The sequence below is a fragment of the Tamandua tetradactyla genome, chromosome 16 (genome assembly GCF_023851605.1).
Source record: "Tamandua tetradactyla isolate mTamTet1 chromosome 16, mTamTet1.pri, whole genome shotgun sequence".
NCBI classification, from domain to species: Eukaryota; Metazoa; Chordata; class Mammalia; order Pilosa; family Myrmecophagidae; genus Tamandua; species Tamandua tetradactyla.
Window position 1 is genome coordinate 23,695,517 of NC_135342.1, and position 18,841 is coordinate 23,714,357.

The 18,841-nt window shown below is 54.2% G+C and overlaps 1 protein-coding gene across 20 annotated transcripts; it reads right to left on the minus strand.

The window, feature by feature from the left end:
* Positions 1 to 455: 455 nt before the first annotated feature.
* On the minus strand, positions 456 to 18,772 carry PLD3 (phospholipase D family member 3). Of its 20 annotated transcripts, none has more exons than XM_077131849.1 (14): positions 18,658 to 18,699; positions 17,492 to 17,532; positions 9,936 to 9,968; positions 8,978 to 9,069; positions 8,805 to 8,879; positions 8,571 to 8,713; positions 7,967 to 8,150; positions 6,651 to 6,771; positions 6,426 to 6,553; positions 4,935 to 5,135; positions 2,404 to 2,543; positions 1,588 to 1,753; positions 1,052 to 1,151; positions 456 to 948 (listed from the first exon to the last, which is right to left on the minus strand). In XM_077131849.1, exons 4-14 carry the CDS (start codon positions 9,002 to 9,004, stop codon positions 761 to 763), a joined length of 1,473 nt encoding a protein of 490 aa, XP_076987964.1. In that variant the 5' UTR covers positions 9,005 to 9,069; positions 9,936 to 9,968; positions 17,492 to 17,532; positions 18,658 to 18,699; the 3' UTR covers positions 456 to 760. The 20 variants fall into 20 exon arrangements, with proteins under 20 accessions (XP_076987964.1, XP_076987954.1, XP_076987956.1 ...); XM_077131839.1 differs by having other exon boundaries at positions 8,978 to 9,105; positions 18,658 to 18,697; XM_077131841.1 differs by having other exon boundaries at positions 8,978 to 9,110; positions 18,658 to 18,697.
* Positions 18,773 to 18,841: the final 69 nt, after the last annotated feature.

The window sequence follows — 18,841 nt, forward strand, 5'->3', positions numbered from 1 at the left end:
GGGCGAGGCCGTGCTTGGCCCATTCTAGCTCACCCCCTAAATATGCTCAGAGCTCAGCATGTGCCGGTCTGAGCCTGCCAGATGCTCAGGGCTCACTGCCTGTTGAGTGCTATGGGCTTGGCGTGCTCTCAGCCATGCCTGGGACATGCAAAGTGTAAATTCACTTGGCGGGTGAGAGTCCACGCTTGGGGTAGGCTCTTGGGTTCAGCACGTGCTGGTCCACTCTTGGGATGGGCCAGCAATGGGTTCAGTCCACACTCCTCTGGCTGGGAACATGCTAAGGTGCCAGCTATTTGGTGAGGACTCAGCCTATGCTAGCCCACCATGGGTCACACGCAGAGGGTTCATCCATGGCAGCTCACACACGGCAGGGTCAGCCACACCAAGAGGTCCTACCTGAGGCCTGTGCCAGCTTCTCTACACCCCTCCTTACCAGCTCTCAGACAGGCCCAGGCTGTACAGACAAGTTATTTATTATTATAACCATGGGCCCTCCTGGCCCGGGAAAGGGGGGGGATGGGTGGGCCAGGGGTCCGGGCCCAGCATGCACCCCTATTTCTTTGGGGTGCTGATCCCTCCCCTAGTTCTGCTGGGTCCTGGGGCCACAGCATCAGGCCAGTGGGGGCGGAGGTAGAGGCGGGAGAAGAGGGGAGAGCCTGTGGTGCCACAAGGGGGACAGACAGAAGCAGGGGGCACAGAGACAGGGGGGCCTGGGTCCGCAGGAGCCACGCAGGCCTCGGCCTGTCCGCTGGACCAGGCCTCAGAGCAGGCGGCAGGCATTGCCCACGCTGTCGGCCGCGGCGTCAAGCTCGTGGCTGTAAGGGGAGTCCCAGTCTCGCAGGAACACCGCCTCCAGCTGACTCCGCAAGCCACCCCGCCCGTTCTGCGTCACCAGCAGTGAGGTGCCTGCCGTCTCCGTGAAGTAGTTGCCGGACCAGTTGGAGGTGCCTGCGAGGTGGGGGGCAGGGGTCAGGCCCTGCGGGGCAGCCTGGTGCCCAGAGTCCCCCCCCCCCGCCCTCCTCCCCCTGCCTCGGCAGTCCCGGCCCCTCACCAATGTAGGCAGCGCGCTCAGTCACCATGTACTTGTTGTGGTTGACCCGGGCGTAGGGGATTCGGGCCTGGGACTCGTCAGCAGGGACCACAAAGAGTTTCTGAGGGAAAGGTGAGGGGGAATGGCAAGGAGTGTCAGGGACAGAAGCCCCAGGGTCTGGGGATGGGGTGGGCGACAACTGGGCACTGGGGGTGTGGCTGTTTGGTATGGAATCCCCCGAGAGGGGACTCAGGAAACACTCTCTAAAAGGAAGGGCTGAGGGGCCTCACTCCAATCCCTTAGGCCTCACCTCATATGTCCCCTTCTCCAGGAAGTCTTCCTTGATTACTCAGCCTGGGTCAGGTGCTTCCTTTGGGCTTCCCCTGTCCTGACCTCCCACCCCAGCCCTGACCCCTCTGCCCTGTGGTCTCCCCATCACGGCACGGCTCACTCTGGGTCCTCCTGGCCAGGGGAACACGTGCGCTCCCCTGCGACGGCTGTGTCCCAGGACTGCCGCGTCCAGGGGCAGCGGGGCCGGGGTAGGGGTGGGCGCTTACCACTTGGATGTCGGAGTGGGTGTGGTTGTCGCGCAGGGCGGCCAGGGAGAGGAGGAAGGCGCGCATGGAGGGCTCCGAGTGGCCCCAGCAGCTGACGAGCAGGCGCACCTTGACGTCCCGATCGTAGGCAGCCCGCCGCAGCCCGTCGTCGATGGCCGGCCAGAACCTGGGGGGGCGGGTGGGGATGTGGAGGGCGGCTTTACTCCGGGTCTCGTCCTCAGCCACGGGACAGCCCCCCAACCCCAAAGCCACCCATCGCTGGCTCCCAGTCCCTGCTCCTACCTCCTTAAACCCCATATGCAGCCCCCCTGTTTCTGGATCCCACTTCTCCCCAAATCACAAGCCTCCCATCACCTGCTACCCCCAGATTATCTTCTTTGGGTCCCCCAAACTGCATCCTTCTTCTCCCTATCCCAGATCACAAAACCCCACATCCTAATACACTCAGCCCTTATCCTTGCTCCCTAAATCCTAAGGCCGCACGCCCCCCTAAATTGCAGCCTATACTCCTCACTTCTTATTTTCCTATATCGCACATCCCTCACGCCCTGCCTCAGACCTCCAATCCCATCCCAGCCCCCTAACCCCAGCATTCTCTCTTTCCTCTGCCCACTACTCCCCCAAACCTTATCTCTGCCTCCTGGTAGCCCCACCCCCATTCCCTGGACCCCATCTCTCTGCCACTTGTCTGACTCCTCTGCCCCTCCCCGTGGCTCTGCCTCCATCTGGCCTTCGCCTGGGCACCCCCTTTCCCGCCCCCCTGAGCCCCAGCACTCCCCCGCGGCAGCCCCCTCTCATCCCGAGCCTCAGCGGTACCGGCGTGGGTGGGAGAACTCCATGGTGGGTAGGTAGTTCATGACCGCGATGTAGATGAAGCTCCGGGCACTATCCACCACGCTGAGCAGAGCCTTCAGGTCTGGGGTGCGGCCACTCGGACACAGTGGTGGGGGAGCACTCTGAGGGCAAGGGGACAGTCAAGACACACACCCCACCGGGGTGGGGGTCCCGTGCCGGCGGACCCCATGTGCAGGCGGCTCTCTGAAGTGGGGTGGGTGGGATCTCCCCTACTCCTCGGCCTCTAGGAATGCAGGGACAATTACCATGTCCCTATACTCCTCAGGTGAGGAGACTGGGGCTGAGGGGGTAAGTGACTTGCCTAAGGCCAAATGGCTGATAAATGAGCCACAGTTGACCCCAAGCTGTCTGGTTCCAGAATTTACACTCTATACCAGTGATTCTTGCCATGGGGTCCCTTGTCTAGCAGCATCTGCATCACCTGGGAACTTGCTAGAAATTCAAGTTCACTGCACACCACATACTGAATCAGAATCCTGGGGTGGGGCCTCTAGGGGCTTCTGATGCTGCTTAAGTTTGAGAATCTCTGCTCTAATCGCTACTTCCCTCACTCACTCACAGCCCACCCCTTTTTTCACCACCCTCATGACAGCCTCTGAGGGGAAAAGCATTGCTGTCAGCCCCACTTCTCCAATGAGGAAACACCAAAGCTCCCAAAGGGGAAGTCATTATGGGGGAATCTTTAGTCCCTTGTGGGTCCTGAGACCGCCCTCCTAATGCTCCCTGCTGAGTCAGGCTTCCCCGCACTCACCCCTTCGCAGAGTGTCCCCCACAATAACTCCAAGCACTGGGACATCAGCAGAGCTGATGCAAGCAGAGGCTTGAAAAACGCTTGTGCACTGGGATCTGCCTTCTTGGAACACCGCTACTGTGTGAAGGAGCCCAGGCTAACCTGCTGGGGACGTGCGGCTCAGCCAATGGCCAACACTCACGCCAGATGAGGGAGCAAGGCCATCTCGGATCACTAACTCCCAGGTAGAACTGCGTGAGCGACCCAAGTAAGCACAGAAGGGTGGCCCAGCCGAATGCAGCCCAGACTACTGGCCTACAAAATGGTGAGCAAATAAAGCCCGTTTTGTTTTACGCCATTATGTTTTAGGGTATAAAGCAACAAACAGCTGATACACTCCCATCCTTCACCTTTTTTTTGGTATAGGAAGCCTCCAGGAAACAAACCTGGGTCTCCAGCATGGCAGGATGGCAGGTGAGAATTCTGCCACTGAATCACTGTTGCACCACCCTCCCATCCTTCACTTTTTAGGGGACTCCACCCAATAATGCTCTGGCCTGTCTCCTCTCTGCCTCCTGCCTCATTCCTGTCCTGGAGAGGGAATGTGACTTTGGAGTACATGGGGGAGGTTAGGAAGAAACTGGGCAGGCAGGTGTCACTCCTTCGCAGAGTGTCCCCCACGATAACTCCAGGCACTCGCTGGGGAGTTCTGGAAAAGTCCCTTCAGCCCTCCAAACCTTACTCACCTTTTATGTAAATAGACATAATAATAGCACCTACCTTGTAGGGTCATGGTGAGGGTTAAATGAGTACAACTATAGTATTATAGTTATTCATGACAATATTTTTGTTGCTACCACTGTCATCATTATTATTGCAGAGATAGCAGTGATGGCAGAGAGATGTGTCCTGGTCACAGTGAGTATTTTCGTGGGATGGGGCATTTAGTGAGTGCCACTGGGTTTTTTTTTCGCATGAGCAGGCACCAGGAATCGAACCTGGGTCTCCAGCATGGCAAGCGAGAACTCTGCCTGCTGAGCCACCATGGCCCACCCAGTGCCATTGGGTTTTATTATCATTGCTGTTGTGGTTCTGAAGTTGGGGTGGAAAGGGGTGATACTTAATGGGGTCCCCCAAACTCCAGCAGAAGTCATCACCTGTCCCACAGCCGAGAGGTACCAGGGCTAGAAGTCAAACTCTCCCCTACCTGGGCTTTTAATTATTTTAGCAACCTTGCACTCTCGGGGTGGGGTCTGGAGCTCTGGGGGATCAGAGCGGCCCTGTTGGCTCACCCAACTAGTGAAAACATCAACAGCTAAAAACAGTGGTGCCTTGTCTATAGCACTCAGCATCTGCCATGGGCAATGGCTAGTGCTGTGCAGTGGAATTTTCTGTCCTGATGGTGATATTCTAGATCTCCACTGTCCATCCAACAGGGAAGCCGCTCATCACTTGTGACTCTCGGGCACTTGAAATGTGGCCGGTGTGACCTAGGAACTGAATTTTTAAACCTCTTTCATTTTAATTAAGTTGACGTTCAAGGCCACACACACACACGGCTCTTTTGGATAGCACAGAGCTAGACCAATAGCTGGGTGGGCGTGCACCCATCCTCTAGGAGGGAGGCGAGCAGGATGGTGAGCAGGGGTGAGGGCTAACGATCAAGACACCCCCTCCCCGCCTGTCACTGGGCAGGGCTGGATGCAGCCCATGAGCGTGGGATGTGGCCTGGCGTGGCAGACCCCCCGATCCCCAGACTCACTGCCAGGTAGGCCAGAGCAGGGGTGCCATTGAGGCAGATCTCCATGGGTGTCTCTTGATTGTAGCGGGTGTCGTAGGGTCGGGGCCAGGTGGATGGGATAGAGCTGCCTGCCTGGCCCAGGAACCAGTAGGCCTCGAAGATCTTGGTCAGGTCGCGAGCCATGCAGCTGCAGTTGTACATGACCACGCCCAGCTCCTTTACCTGTGGAGGGCGGTGTTGAGCCCAGGGCAGCAGCCAGCACCCATGGACAGGGGCACTTCCTTGGTCTCCCTTCTCTGCTCCTTGGTCTGTCTCTGCTCCCCCTTTCTCAGTCTCCCACCTTTGTGTCCCTCAGTGTCCCCCCCTTCCCTCTCCTTCTTGGTCTCTTCCCCTACCCCCTTTCCCCCTTTCTGCCTCTCAGCCACCCCCCTCTTTGCCCCTCGGTCCCCCTCTCTCTCCTTAGTCTTTCTTGTTTCTGCCTCTTGGTCTCTCTGCCCCTCAGCTCTCTCCCTCTTGTTCTCCCCCCTTTTTGTCCTATTCTCCTCCTCCCCCTCAGTTTCTCCCTCTCCTTCTCTGCCTCAGTTTCCCCCCTCCCTGATAGGAAAAGTCCTGACATGGGTATGAACTTCAGTCAAGTCTCAGATCTTGAGTCCAATTTTACTGAAAATCATTTCGTTTTCCCAAAGATCCAGGTCCCCTGAACCTTTGCATAGGCCGCCGCTCTGCCTGCTCTCCTCTCCCAGCTCATCCCCTACTCAGGCCTCAGCTGATGGGCTCTGGGCATCCCGGGGCCCTCCCAGCCCCCTGGGCTCTTCCTCACTGTGGTGACAGGCCCATCCACCTGCTGGGAGGACAGGAACCAGGGGCGTCTCAGCCAGAGCTGTGTGCCGAGGTGGTGAGATGACAGATTTGGGAATATTTGTCGAGCAAATGAATGATGAATTAATGTCCTCTCTCACCTCAACATCAAAGCCTACTCTGGTCCCTCTTCCCCATCACATCCGAATTCCTGCTGATGCTTCAGGTATCAGGTAAGTTATCGCTTCCTTTGGGAAACTACTCCATACCAAGGGTTGGGCCTCTGCGCCTCCCCCATCCCACCCTGGCCCCTCAGCCTGGACCTCCCCACCCCATCCCGGCCCTGGCTCCTCGGTGATGTCCCTGGTGACAGGCCTGTCTCCCCACTGCACTGAGAGTTCCAGGACGTCCACCTGTTACCATCACATTCCCAGCGTCACCGAGGACCGGGCTGGACTTGGAGCCTCAGACGTTCAGGGACTGAACAGGAAGGTCAAGTCTGTGGACAGCGCCTTGCAGGCCCCATGAGGGGCTGGTGGCTGCCATCAGGGGCCAGAAGGAAGCCCAGCCCTCCCTGGAGCAGGGAGAGGGGGGCAATAGAGGGAGGTCCAGGGAGGCTTGGTAGGAGGCAGCTGGGAGACCACCACGGACTCGGGGTCTGAGGAGAGCTGCCGTTGGCGGCTGGACACCCAGTGGAGTGGGGCGAGGCCTCACCTGGGTCAGGGAGCGCCAGTCCATGTTGGCACTGCCGAGGTAGAAGTGGGTCTGGTCTACCACCCAGAACTTGGTGTGCAGCACACCATGAGTCAGCTTCTGCATGTCCACCGTGCGGACCTGGGCACCTGCAACCGGCCGGCGGGGGCGTGGTCAGGGGCCGGCGTGGTCAGGGGCTGGCGTGGGCAGGCACAGCCCGGCGTCCCCAGCTGTTCCCCAGCTCACCACTCTGCAGCAGGGCCTGCAGGTCCACCTGCGGTTGGGGCCCATTGGGCTTGCTCACGGCAATGCGGACCTTCACACCTCGGGGTGCCAGGGACTGTAGCTGCCGGAGGACCTCTTCACCCTAAGGGGGCAGGAGAGCTTGGGAGGAGCCGGGCCAGTCCCACCTCCAGCCCCATGAGATGCCCCTATGGGCTTTAAGAGTTGATGAGAAGTGAGCAGGTTTAAGTTGCACCAGAACACCCTGGGATGGCTTTATAGGTTAAACCCCTTTTACGTCTGTTTTAAACAGCTGCTGCTCTGTGCCCCACGGTCACCCTCAATGTCATTCCTGTCCCTCCCCAAGATCTTCATGAGATGCAGCATGGGAAGCCGCGATTCACGGCACTGCAGGGGCCTCTGGGGGCCCTGTGGCACGTTGGGGAGAGACCCAGGCTGAGGGTCTGGAAGGCACCATGCACCATCAACAAGCCCTGTTCTGAGGCCCTTCCTGTCTGAGCTCACTGAATTCCCACATGGCCCTTTGAGGCAGGTCTGATTAGAACCCCTGCAGTGCAGGTGAGGAAACGGAGCCTGGGAGAGCTCAGTGGGGGCTGCCAGGTTTGAACCCAGATCCTCTGACTCCAACGTCCATGCTTTTCACCAGTTCGGCGTGAGCCAGCAGGGAGTAGGAGCTCATATTGTTTTCAACATTCGTTGTGCCTTTTCGCTTGGGCAGGCCTGCAATTTTAGGAAATATTAAGCCCACTGTCCGCAGAAAGAGGCAGCAGGGAGGGGAAAAAAGAAAAATCATCATGTCTTTCAGTGGAAAGAGTTATTCATGTGGGCTACTCTTTTCCAAATCTTGAGGCTTTATGTTTTTAAAGTCTGCAAAGCATAATGAAGATGTGAGAATAGCACGTGCTTACAAAGGGCTGAATCTGTGCCCAGCACTGAGCTAAAATTTGCACAGATGAACCCATTTCATCCCCCCGAGAGGCAGATGCTATAGATCAGTTCCACTTTACAGATAAGGAAAGTGAAGGCCAGGAAGAGATGAAGTGACCTGCCCAAGGTCACATAGCTGGGAAGTGGCGGACTGGCTTGAGACTGAGCTTTTTGTTACCTGTCCTCCTGTTTCTTAGCGGGATGCGGTCCGGGCAGCATCTGCCAGTCTAATCCCTTGTAACCAAACCCACACCCTGACATTCAGAGGTCTCCAGATGACCGTGTCCAATCAGATGCCTGTGACATGTCCACCTGTCTCCCGGGCTGCAGGGAAGCCCCCTCCACATCCCCCACCCCCACCCCTCGCCACCAGCCCTGCTGCCTGCCAGTACCTGCTGGGCGGAGGGCTCCTGGGTGTGAGTGTCATTGTTGGTGAGGGTCCAGTAGAAGGAGGCGATGTCCAGGCTGCTGTGGGCACCCGCGAGCAGGCCCAGCCAGGCCTGGCTGGTGGAGGGGTTGCCCGCTGAGGCATTGGGGAAGTCCAGGCCCTCGGGAATGCTCTCTACCAGTACGGCTCTGGGGTAGGGGGAGAAGGCAGCGTCAGCCACGGGGCGGGGCCAGAGAAGACAGGTTCGGACATCACCTGTCTGCCTTTGGACGTGGATGGACAACCGTGTGCATTTGTGTGTACCTGGACTTGTGACTCTGCGTGAAAGGGGTGTGGGTCTGTGATGTGGCAGGAAGACTGAGTGTGCGTTCCCACAGACATGGATGGAGAATGCTGCTGCTGCTGTCATGGGAACGGTTGGGGGTGGGGAGGGAATGGGGGGATGGAGGGGAGAATCTGTGAGTGGGCATGGTGAGTCTGTGACCTCCTCACTCCGTCACATCACCGTCACCGTCACTGGGTGCGGCTGAGCACAGACCTAGATCAGTGTGCTTAAGCGTCCCTGGCTCAGGAGTCCCTGCCACCACCACTGGAGGGGGGGCACTCACTCGCAGGGGTCGTAGCAGGGTGCTGGGCGCTGATTAGGCCCAAAGAGATGCAAGTCGCCGTATTCCCATAGAAACAGTTGAGTCATCAGGGCTCCGAAGCCCACAACTGCCAGGATGAGCACCAGCAGGACCCAACGAGCTTTCTGTGGAGGGGAGGAGGGGGTCAGCCAGCCCGAGGGGCGGCTCCCCCCACACCCGAGGCAGAGGGAGGGGGCCCTGGCCACCGGCTCCTACCTTCTCCGCAGCTTTCCATGCCTCGATCTCATTCATGGGCAGCTCACTGGCGGGCTCCTCAGCAGGCACCTTCAGCTGGGGGAGGGGGTTTAGGGGGTGACAGGGTGGCTTAGGGAAGTCTTTCACCCTTCGCGGGACCCAACCCCTCCCCCCTGCCCCCTCCATCCACCTACCTCCTGGTACATCAGTTTTGGCTTCATCTTGCCAGGCAGCTGGGGGGTCCGCAGACAGGAGCCCAGAAGGTGGGTGTGTCAGGGTCTCCAAACTGCAGGGGACAAAAGCTGGCTCTGCGTGAGGTGTTCTGTGCTTTGCGGAGACATCAGAGAGCAGATGAGTCTTGGGGTCACAGAATCCATTGGGCTTCCTCACCCGTGATCATGGGGGCCCTTGGCGCCGCGCCCGCCACCCCAAAAGGAGGAAGCTGGCCGTTGGTCAGCAGGGTTTTCGAAATATCTGAAGGTCCAAAGCCTCTGCTTTCTCTCCTGTCACTCCCGTCCCTCAAACAGGACCCACACTGGCCCCCAGTGGCAACCTCCCTGAGCCTTCCACTGAGTCTAATCTAGACATTTCTAAAAATACAGCCCTGGACGAGGGGTCAGCTGAGCCCCTAATCCCTTTGCCTGGATTTTTCGAGCCCTGGGACCGTCCAGGGGGCTGTTTTCCAGGTGGCCCCTCCACCCTCATCCCCAAGTACCCACCAGACAGCTCGGGCCGGGAATTCAGGACCATTGGGGGCTCCCCGGCAGCCCCCAGCCCGTTGCCTATCCCCCTCTGACCCTGAGGGGCTTCGGCCTTACTCGGCAGGCGGCAGCTGCTACCTCCGCGGGGCCCCAGCTTCTGCCCCGACAAGCAGAGCCCGTGCGGGCGGAGGGATGGGGCGGGGCCTAGTGGAGCTCCGCCCACTGCAGCGGGGAGTCTGCGCAATGTGCACGCAGCTCCGGCTCTCCGCAGGGATGAGGGGGGCCTAGCCCCCCGAGATCTCATCTCGCCAGCCTGCCCAGGCTGGGGGGCAGTCCATGGATGGGGGATGGGCTTTGCTACGCCCCACCCCAGCGCTCCCGTGTGGGCCTGGGAGCCCACAGGTAAAGGATAAGGGACCCCTCCCCCCATTTCTTTCCCTGTCTTACGAACCTTGTGAATTTTTGTACCAGGGCGATGCATTACCTAGTCAAAAATAAATACATAAATAAAATTTAAAATGAATACTTTTTGAAGCTAATAAAATAAAATGGAGAGATCAAGGTCGAATATGATTCAGAGATGCAGCAATAAAATCAGGAAGACAGCCCACGCTATGGGAGGAGAGAAGGGAGGAGGGGAAGGAGATGGTGATTTTATTTTGTGCTGGAGCCTGTTGAACTACAGTGGTTTTTTTTTTTTTTTTTTTTTTAAGCCATGGGATATTCTGATAGGGATTAAATTTTTTGTTGTTGTTGTTTTTGAGATGCGGGCTTCTGGCTGGAGGGGATGAGCAGGGGTTCTCACCTCCCAAGCAAGATTTAACTCCACAACTGGGGACTCCCTCCCCCCATCTGGAGATGGGGCAGACCTCCTCTCCCTGTGTCCAAGGTAGTTAACACATAGAAAAGGAACACTATTGAAGAAGCAACAGCATTGGAAGAGGCTGCCTTCAAGGCGTGGGAATTGGGGGTGGATCAGGATTGCTTTTCATTGCAAGGCTATTTTCCTTTTTTAAGTTGACAGAAAAGTCTAGAAGAAAATCTCTGTGCAGGTTAAGAAATAAGTATAAAGTGAGCACATTTGTCTCTGGTTTTGTCACAAAAAAGGAAAAGATCATGGACATACATTACTGCGATTAAAAAAATAAAGAAAATTCCAGAAGGGAGTTTAATTTACCCCTCTTCCAAGACCCAGTCTATACTGAAGGGATAATTTGGAAGTCCCTCCCTACCAATACCCAATCCCTGATGGGCGATGGCTCAGCACAGCATGAGCTTCTCCTCTCATTGCAGGAGGACAGCTGGGGATAGGGAGAATGGGTCCAGCAAGAAACAGCAGCAGACGCAGGTTATTTGAAACTCCAGAGGTCCAGTGGCAGTAGATGAAAGTCTCAGAGGTGGTTGACCACAGGGTGTGGGGTAGGGGCAGGAAGGCCTGGGACAGGAAGCAACTGGCTATTTTTTTTTAAGGCCTGGGTGAGAAACACGTTATTTAAGAAGATGGAGTAGGAACACCAGTAGATGTGAAAGTAGAGAAACCAAGATGAGTAAAAACAAAACTGAGGGAGAGGAGGGGTGTGGAAACGTGAGGGAACTCTGAGGCTAGGAAAACACCAAGATGCTACGCTAATAAACCAAAAGTTAGGAATAACACAGACGGACTTCATTTCAATTGTTAATGACCTTTTGGCTTTCAAACTGTACCGTGATTACAGATCTGTAATGATGGACTTGAATTTAGCTTTTGTAATATTGTTATCAAAACAAGGCACCTAAAGTGTTTGGACTAGATTAGATGGGCGAGGAAGTTAATATTGTAAGTTCTGGGTAGCCAGATAATCTGTTTGATTTGGGACTCCAGCACTTATATGGCTGTTTGACTTTGGATAAGGGACAATGGCTCTATGCCTCAGTTTCCCTATCTGAATATGGGCACAATAACAGTAGCAACTACTTCATAAGTTGGCTCATTAACTCTACACATGTTTATTGAGCACCTATTATGTGCCAGGTGCTGATTATTTAGGCACTGGAGAAATAGCTGTGAACAAAACAGGTATAAGGGGAGACAGACAATACAAAAGAATTAAATTATGTTAGAAGGTAACTAAGTGCTATGGACTGTCAGGGAAGAGGGCCATGGTGGGGTAGGGAGGGGAAGAGGTTGGGATGCTTTGCAATTTTAAGGAGGTCAGGGATGGCTCTTCACTGAGAAGGGAATAACTGAGGAAAAACTTCAAAGAGGGGAGAGAGGGGCCACGTGGACTTCTGGGGGAAGACTGTTACAAGCAGAGGGATCAGCCAGTGCAAGGGCCCAGAGGTGGGAGTGGGGAAGGACAAGGAGGCTAGAGTGGAGTGAGTGGGAGGGGCGGTAGGGGGTGGTAGTGGTGGATGATGAGGCAGAGACATGGCCTGGTTAGATCACGTAAGGCCATCTGGACCATGGTGAGATGGGAGCCACAGAGGGTTCTGAGGAGAAGAGGACCTTGATCTGCCTTGACTGCTGCAGTGGGTTGAATGGCGGCCCCCAAAAAGATATGTCTGCGTCCTGATCTCTGGAACCTGTGAATGTTACCTTATTTGGTAAAAAGGTCTTTGCAGTTGTGATTAAGGATTTTGAAACGAGGAGACCATTCTGGATTACCAGGGTGGGCCCTAAATCCAATGATAAGAGTCCTTCTAAGAGAGGAAGAGAAGACACAGAGAAGGCCATGTGACCACAGGGGCAGAGACTGGAGTGATGGAGCCACAAGCCAAGGAACACCAGGAGGACCCGGAAACTGGAAAAGGCAAGGAGGGGTTCTTCTCCGGAGACGCTGGAGGGGGTGTGGCCCTTGGCTTTGGACTTCCGGCCTCCGGAACCAGGGGAGAAAACATTTCTCATGTATGCTACCGAGTTCGTTAAACAGCAGCTCCAGGTGTTTCCAGGGTCCTTCTGGCAGTGGGTGGGGGGTGGGGACAGAGAGGCCAGGGAGGAGGCTGCTGTGACGGTCCAGATAGAAGACAGAGGTGGACAAGAGCAGGGTGGGGGCAGCCGGGGGCAAGGAGTGAGTAGGTTCTGGAAATATTTGGAAGGTGGAGCCAATAGGATTTCCAGATGGACTGGATGTGGGTGCAAGGAAAGGACTATGGCCTCAGCTGGAAAAATGTTCCTGGGGGGGGGGGGCAGGGCAGGATGAAAATGAAGGTAGGGTAATGACAGTGGGTACGGGCAGCCAAGGTGGCAAGGCTGGACGGGCGAGGGCTGTCTTGCCTCCTTAGCCCATCTCCATTCCTGTGCTGCCAGGAACCCAAAATCCCCATAGGGCTCCTCCGCAATGCTCCTCTTTACGCTCTGTTTCCTTGCTGGTGTGGAGATTCCTCCCAGTCCCCTTGGCTTGTGGCGCTGCCTGCCTTGGGGCATGACACCACAGCCCACACACAGGAAAGGAGGAAGCAAACCCCATGGGGCTTTCAAGACACACACCATCCCTGGGCAGTGATACGTGATCCCTTTTCCTCCATCAGGGTCTGGGGTTCCAGTCCCACATCTGTCATATTCTTCTGAGTGATCAGGGGTACGGGACTCCATTTAGTAGAGCCCTGCAGTTCTCATCGGTAAAACAGGGATTATCTCATACCCAATTGGGGGGCCACAGCTTTCAAATGGTCGGGAGTATGGGTATCACCTGGGTTCAGATCTCAGCTGGCTCTGGGGAAGAAAGTGCCTCTCCCTGAGCCTCGCTTCTGTTCTTTGAAAATCTGAGATCAATAATACCAAGCTCAACTTTGCTGGGAGAATTCAGTGAGGTCACCCAGGGTGGGTTGGTAGCCCGGAGTCCAGCACTGAGTAAACCCTGGATATCTGCTGGCTGGTGGGATCTGTGTGTCCCCTAGTGCCCCATATGCACTTTGATCACAGATTCTAAACTTTTATGTGTGCCTTGAGAAGCCAAGCCTGTGGCTGCTCCACGCCCAGAGCCCAGCACAGTGTAAGCATGCAATAAACATTTGCTGAAAGCAAAGAAATGGAAAGCAGGAGAATGGAAGACTTTAAGAAAAGACTTGTAGATGTCCCTCTAGATCTAGTGATGCTTGATTTATACCCAGTGATAATCAGCTCAGTTCTAAGTCCAGAGCAGATACAGGGAGTGCAGATAACAGCATCTCAGCCTGAAAGGAAGGGCTGAGATGGGGGAAAACAGATTCCAGGTTGAATCAAAACAAGTGGAGAGTGAAAGGAGGGTGTGGGCCCATCTAGCTGCTGAGACACATAGGAAGCACTAGCCTAGTGGCAGAGCACAGGGGCAAATACAATGCCTATGGACCTTCTAAATGATTCAAAAGAAAAATGTTCTTGTGTTTAAAGGAGCCAACTATCACTTGGTTGTGCGGGCCCCTTATCTGTGGCCAAGTCTACAGAAAACGAGACAGAGCACTGGTTTTGCAAACTTTTTGTTTGTTAAACAGAAGAACCTGTTTTCAACAGACCCCTCAAGACAGTTGCTCTTCTAGGGGGAGAGGATGCCCAGTCTGAAAAATAATTAAACAGGTCAGAATAAGCATCATGAACGTGAATACTTCTGAATTGGAATGCAGAAACCTAAGCTGCCCACTCCTGTTTAAAACCCCTCTGTGGTTCCCCAATGCCCTCAGGACAAAGGACAAACTTCTCACCATGTCCTTTAGGCCCTACATAGTCAGGTCCCTGCAGACCATCGTCCACCACTACGGTGTCAGCTCCCCAATCTGACCCCAATCAAGCTTTCTCCGGCTCCCACCTCTCCCTTCGCTTCCAGTTCTGGAGGTCCAGTGGCCCCCTAGACACCTCTCCCCAGGTGTCCCCTGGGCCCCTCACACCCATCATGTCCCAGTCATCAGCATCTCTCCCAAACCTGGTCCTACCCATCCTCCAGGTCTCAGCTGGTGTACCGCCTGTGACTTTACCCAAGCCCTATGCCTCGTGCTGCCCTGCCCTCACCTGTCCCCAAGTCTGTCCACTTGGCTCTTGAATGCTTCTCCCACCCGCTTCCTCTTCTGTTCCCCATAGACCCACACTGGCCTTTCCTTCAGTCCCCTCCCCAGCTGCCTACCTCCCTGGGCTCTCAGCCTTCACTCTCCACTCCTCCAATCCCCTTCCATCTGACTTTGACCTGTCCTTCCCCTTCTCAAAATCCTGCTGTGGCTCCCCAGTGCCCAGCTTCTCATTATGGCTCCAGGGCCCTGAGTGACCTTCTCCTGATAACTTCCTTGGCTTCCATTCTCTCCAGCCTTTATGCTTCAGCCATATTTAATATCCTTGGCTCCTTGAAGCGAAGCCCCACTTCTACCATTAAACCCTCCCACAGCTGTTCCACCTGCCTAGCACACTTTTTCCTCTTCTTCGTGTGGCTCATTCCTGTCTCCTAGGTCTCAGCTCATGCTCACTGTCCTTGGGCTTCCCCACCCAGGTCCCAGCCCCTCTGCCTGTGCCTTCCCCACCCCTGCACTGACCATTCTGGGCTATCACTTGTTGCTGAAGGGTCTGTCACCCCCCCTGGAAAAGGAGTCCCACGAGGACAGGACAGGGGCACAAGGATGGTCCACAGCAGGTGCTCCCCAGCCAGTTCACTAATTTATTCATTCAACTAATATTTATTCAGTGACTACTTGCTACCAAGCCCTGTTCTAGAAATTGGGAACACAGCAAAAAACAAGAAAAAAAAAAATCCCTAGTACAGATGACATTGTACAGAAGGAATGAAAGAATAAATGAGAGATAACAGCACATGCCTTGGGGAAAAATAGAGCAGGGGAGGCGGACAGTGGCATCACAAGGGATGTCCCTGGTCAAAAATAACAACACAGCAAACCTGGGGCAAAAAGAATGTGAGTCTCCCTGTTTTTCAGAGGAGACCACCCACCCACCTAGGCCTCACAGGCTGGGAATTTGAACCAGAGCTCGGTTCTTCACCAAGCGGGACACTACAGTGTGGGACCAATGTGTGAATCAACAAATAAGGCAGAATCTCCCTTCTGCGTCTTCCTAGACCCTGCCACGTGGAGGGAGGCCCGAGCCTATGTGATGGACGGATGTGGGGAGAGGCGGGTAGGGCTAGTTATATTTATTGAACCAGGCACTGCTTCCAGCACTTCTTAAGGATTAACTCTTTCAATTTTCACAACAGCTGCCCCCACCCCCCCTTTTTTCAGTGTCACTTTACAGAGAAGGAAACTAAACACCCAGGGAGGTTAAGTCATGGTACAGAAGGACACAGCCAGGAAATGGTGCAGGCAGGAATTGAACCCAAGCTGGGTGTCTCAGGGCCCCACACTGTAGCCCTCTTACATCTGGACAGCTGCAGCTGCCCTTCTGCCCACCCTCTTAAAAACCCCACCAGGGTCCCCTTCTGCCCCAATTCTTTGACAGGCAGATCTGAAGCTTTCTCCAACTATAAAGGATATGTGAATGCAATCTTAAAGAGCTCGTTTGGGCTCTCCTTCCAACCAGGTTGCCTCTTGCCAACCCATTCTGGGGAGCAGTTCTGGAGCTGCTGCTGCTTGGAGTGATGGCTTCATGTCACATCAGATCACGTCCCTCTTTTGTTCCAAATTCTCCCGTCGCTTCCATCTCACTCAGAGTAGAAGCCAAAGTCTTCTCTGTGGCCCACCAAGCCCCACGTGATCTATCCCTGTCACCCCTCTGATTTCATTTCCCACTCCTCTCTCTGTCACTCAGCCCTCCCCAGCCTCACTGACTTCCTCAGGATTATTAAATATTTCATGTTTGCTCCTACCCCAGGGCCTTTGCATTTGCTGTTCTCTCTACCTAGAACACTCTTCTTCCAGAAAGCCACGCCTCTCTCTCCCCTTCAAGTCTGTGTTCAAGTGTCACCTTCTCAGAAAAGCCTACCCTGACCACCCTATTTAAAACTGCAACCTCAACCCTATCTTCCCCATTTCCCTTCTAATCATATAATCCACTTACCTGTTTGTTCATTATCTTTTACTTCTGCTAGAATATAAACTCCACAAGGCCTGGGAGTTTTGTTCTCTGCTTTGTCCCCAAGGTCTAGCATAGTGTTGGGACACATAATACATGTTTAAGCAATGTTTGTTGAATGAATAATTTGTGTTTTCATACTCATTTGGCAAATGTGAAAACTGAGGCATTGGAATGTTAAATTCACCTGGCTGATCTCTCTCCAGCCAACACAACAAGCAAACTCACCACCCTTTCCCTGTTTATGTAGGATATGACTCCCAGGGGTGTGGACCTTCCTGGCAATGTGGGACAGAAATCTTAGAATGAGCTGAGACTCAACATCAAGGCATTGAGAAAACCTCCACCAAATGTGGGAAGAGTGAAATGAGACAAAATAAAGTGTCAATGGCTGAGAGATTCCAAACAGAGTCGAGAAGTTATCCTGGAGGTTATTCTTACGCACTAAATAGACATCACCTTGTTAGTCAAGATGTAATGGAGAGGCTGGAGGGAACTGCCTGAAAATGGAGAGCTGTGTTCCAGTAGTCATGTTTCTTGAAGATGATTATATAATGATATAGCTTTCACAATGTGACTGTGTGATTGTGAAAACCTTGTGTCTGATGCTCCTTTTATCTACCGTATCAACAGACGAGTAGAACATATGGAATAAAAATAAATAATAGGGGGAACGAATGTTAAAATAAATTTAGATTGAAATGCTAGTGATCAACGAAAGGGAGGGGTAAGGGGTATGGTATGTATGAATTTTTTTCTGTTGTCTTTTTATTTCTTTTTCTGAATAGATGCAAACGTTCCAAGAAATGATCATGATGATGAATATGCAACTATATGATGATATTGTGAATTACTGATTATATATGCAGAATGGAATGATCAAAAATTAAGAATGTTTGCATTTCTTTGTTATATTTTAAAAAAAATTAAAAAAAAAATCACCTGGCTGAGGTCATTCAGTTATGGAATTACTAAGTGCCAGAAATAAGAAAGCATGAGAACTGAGATTGAAGCCAACCCCTGGGCTTACATTTCCTAACACTTACCTTTCTGAAGACCAGCTGAGTGAATGAGATTACCTTTCTGCCTGGAGATTTAAGATGGTTGAGGTGTTACTGCACCGTGGGGGGACCTGCCTCACCAATCTGTACCCCCAATTCCAGAAGCTAAGGCCTGGGTCTAAGCTACCTACTTCCACTACTCCCCTTCCCCCAACCCTCCTCTCGACATCCACAGCACTAGCTAAAAACCCTTATTTTGGGGGTGGGTAAGGCAATCACTCAATCCAGTGAGATAAAGAAATAGGGATTAACCATTGAATTTTGCACGAGCAAGATTCGCAGTGGCTGATACGTCACCCCCTCAGGTATGGGAACATGGCGGAGGTGAGGAGCAATGTGAGGATCACGGTATGGGATGGGATGGCAGCTCCCGCACAGGGTATCCTGCTATGGGGAGTGTGGCGACACCGCAGTGATGAGGAAGGTAGCTGGGGGGAAGGGACGACAGTGAGAAGGAGAGATCCGCAAGGTTGCTTTGGAGGTGATGAAGGTGATAGGATGAGGGTGAGGAGGACACGGTGAATAACAATATTGGCCACAAATGTCACACCAAGCTGAGCATATCACAAGAACAAACTCTCAGAATCCTCAGTCATTCCTGATGGAGGTGGCGGGGTTCCTGTGAGCGCTTTACAGACGAGGAAGCTCATACTGGGAAGGTGTGATAAGGTGTCAGGCATTTTGTGGTGGAATGGGGATTTCAGCGCACCCAACTTAATGGGCCAGTACCCCGCGCGGTGGCGAGTACGTGAGAAGTGGCACGGGGGACGGAGACACAGAGAGGGGGTACGATGACGAAGAGAAGTGAGAACGACAAAGGTGCAAAGGCAACAAGAGAGGGGTACAGCGACATCATGAAGGCGATGGCGAATTAAAGGGGAGGGGGCGAATGCGGCACACGAGAGCAATGGAGACTTAAGGGGAAGGAAAGCGAGTTAAGGAGGGTTGATGGAGTCTCACGGAGGGCGACAGCAGGGGAGGGGTGACATAGGGGAGGAAAGGCGACATAAAGGGATCAAGGACGACATAAGGGGAGGAATGCATTACAGGCGAGAGGACAACCCACAGAGGTGGGCCGAGGCGCCGCGCCCCCAGATAGCACAATACCTGCACTCCAAGTCTCCCACTCCCGGACCCAGCCCTGCACGCACCTTCCAGACTCGAGCCCCGCCCGGCCGCCCCCACAGCCACAAGCGCGCAGGCGCACTCCTGCTGGACTGCGGACCGACGCGGGTCAGGTGTGAAGGTTTTTCATTGGACATGTTTCTCGCTATCGGGGGCGGAGCGAGGCAGAGCGTTCGGGAGAGAGAGGGCGGTCACGTGACGGCAGTCGCC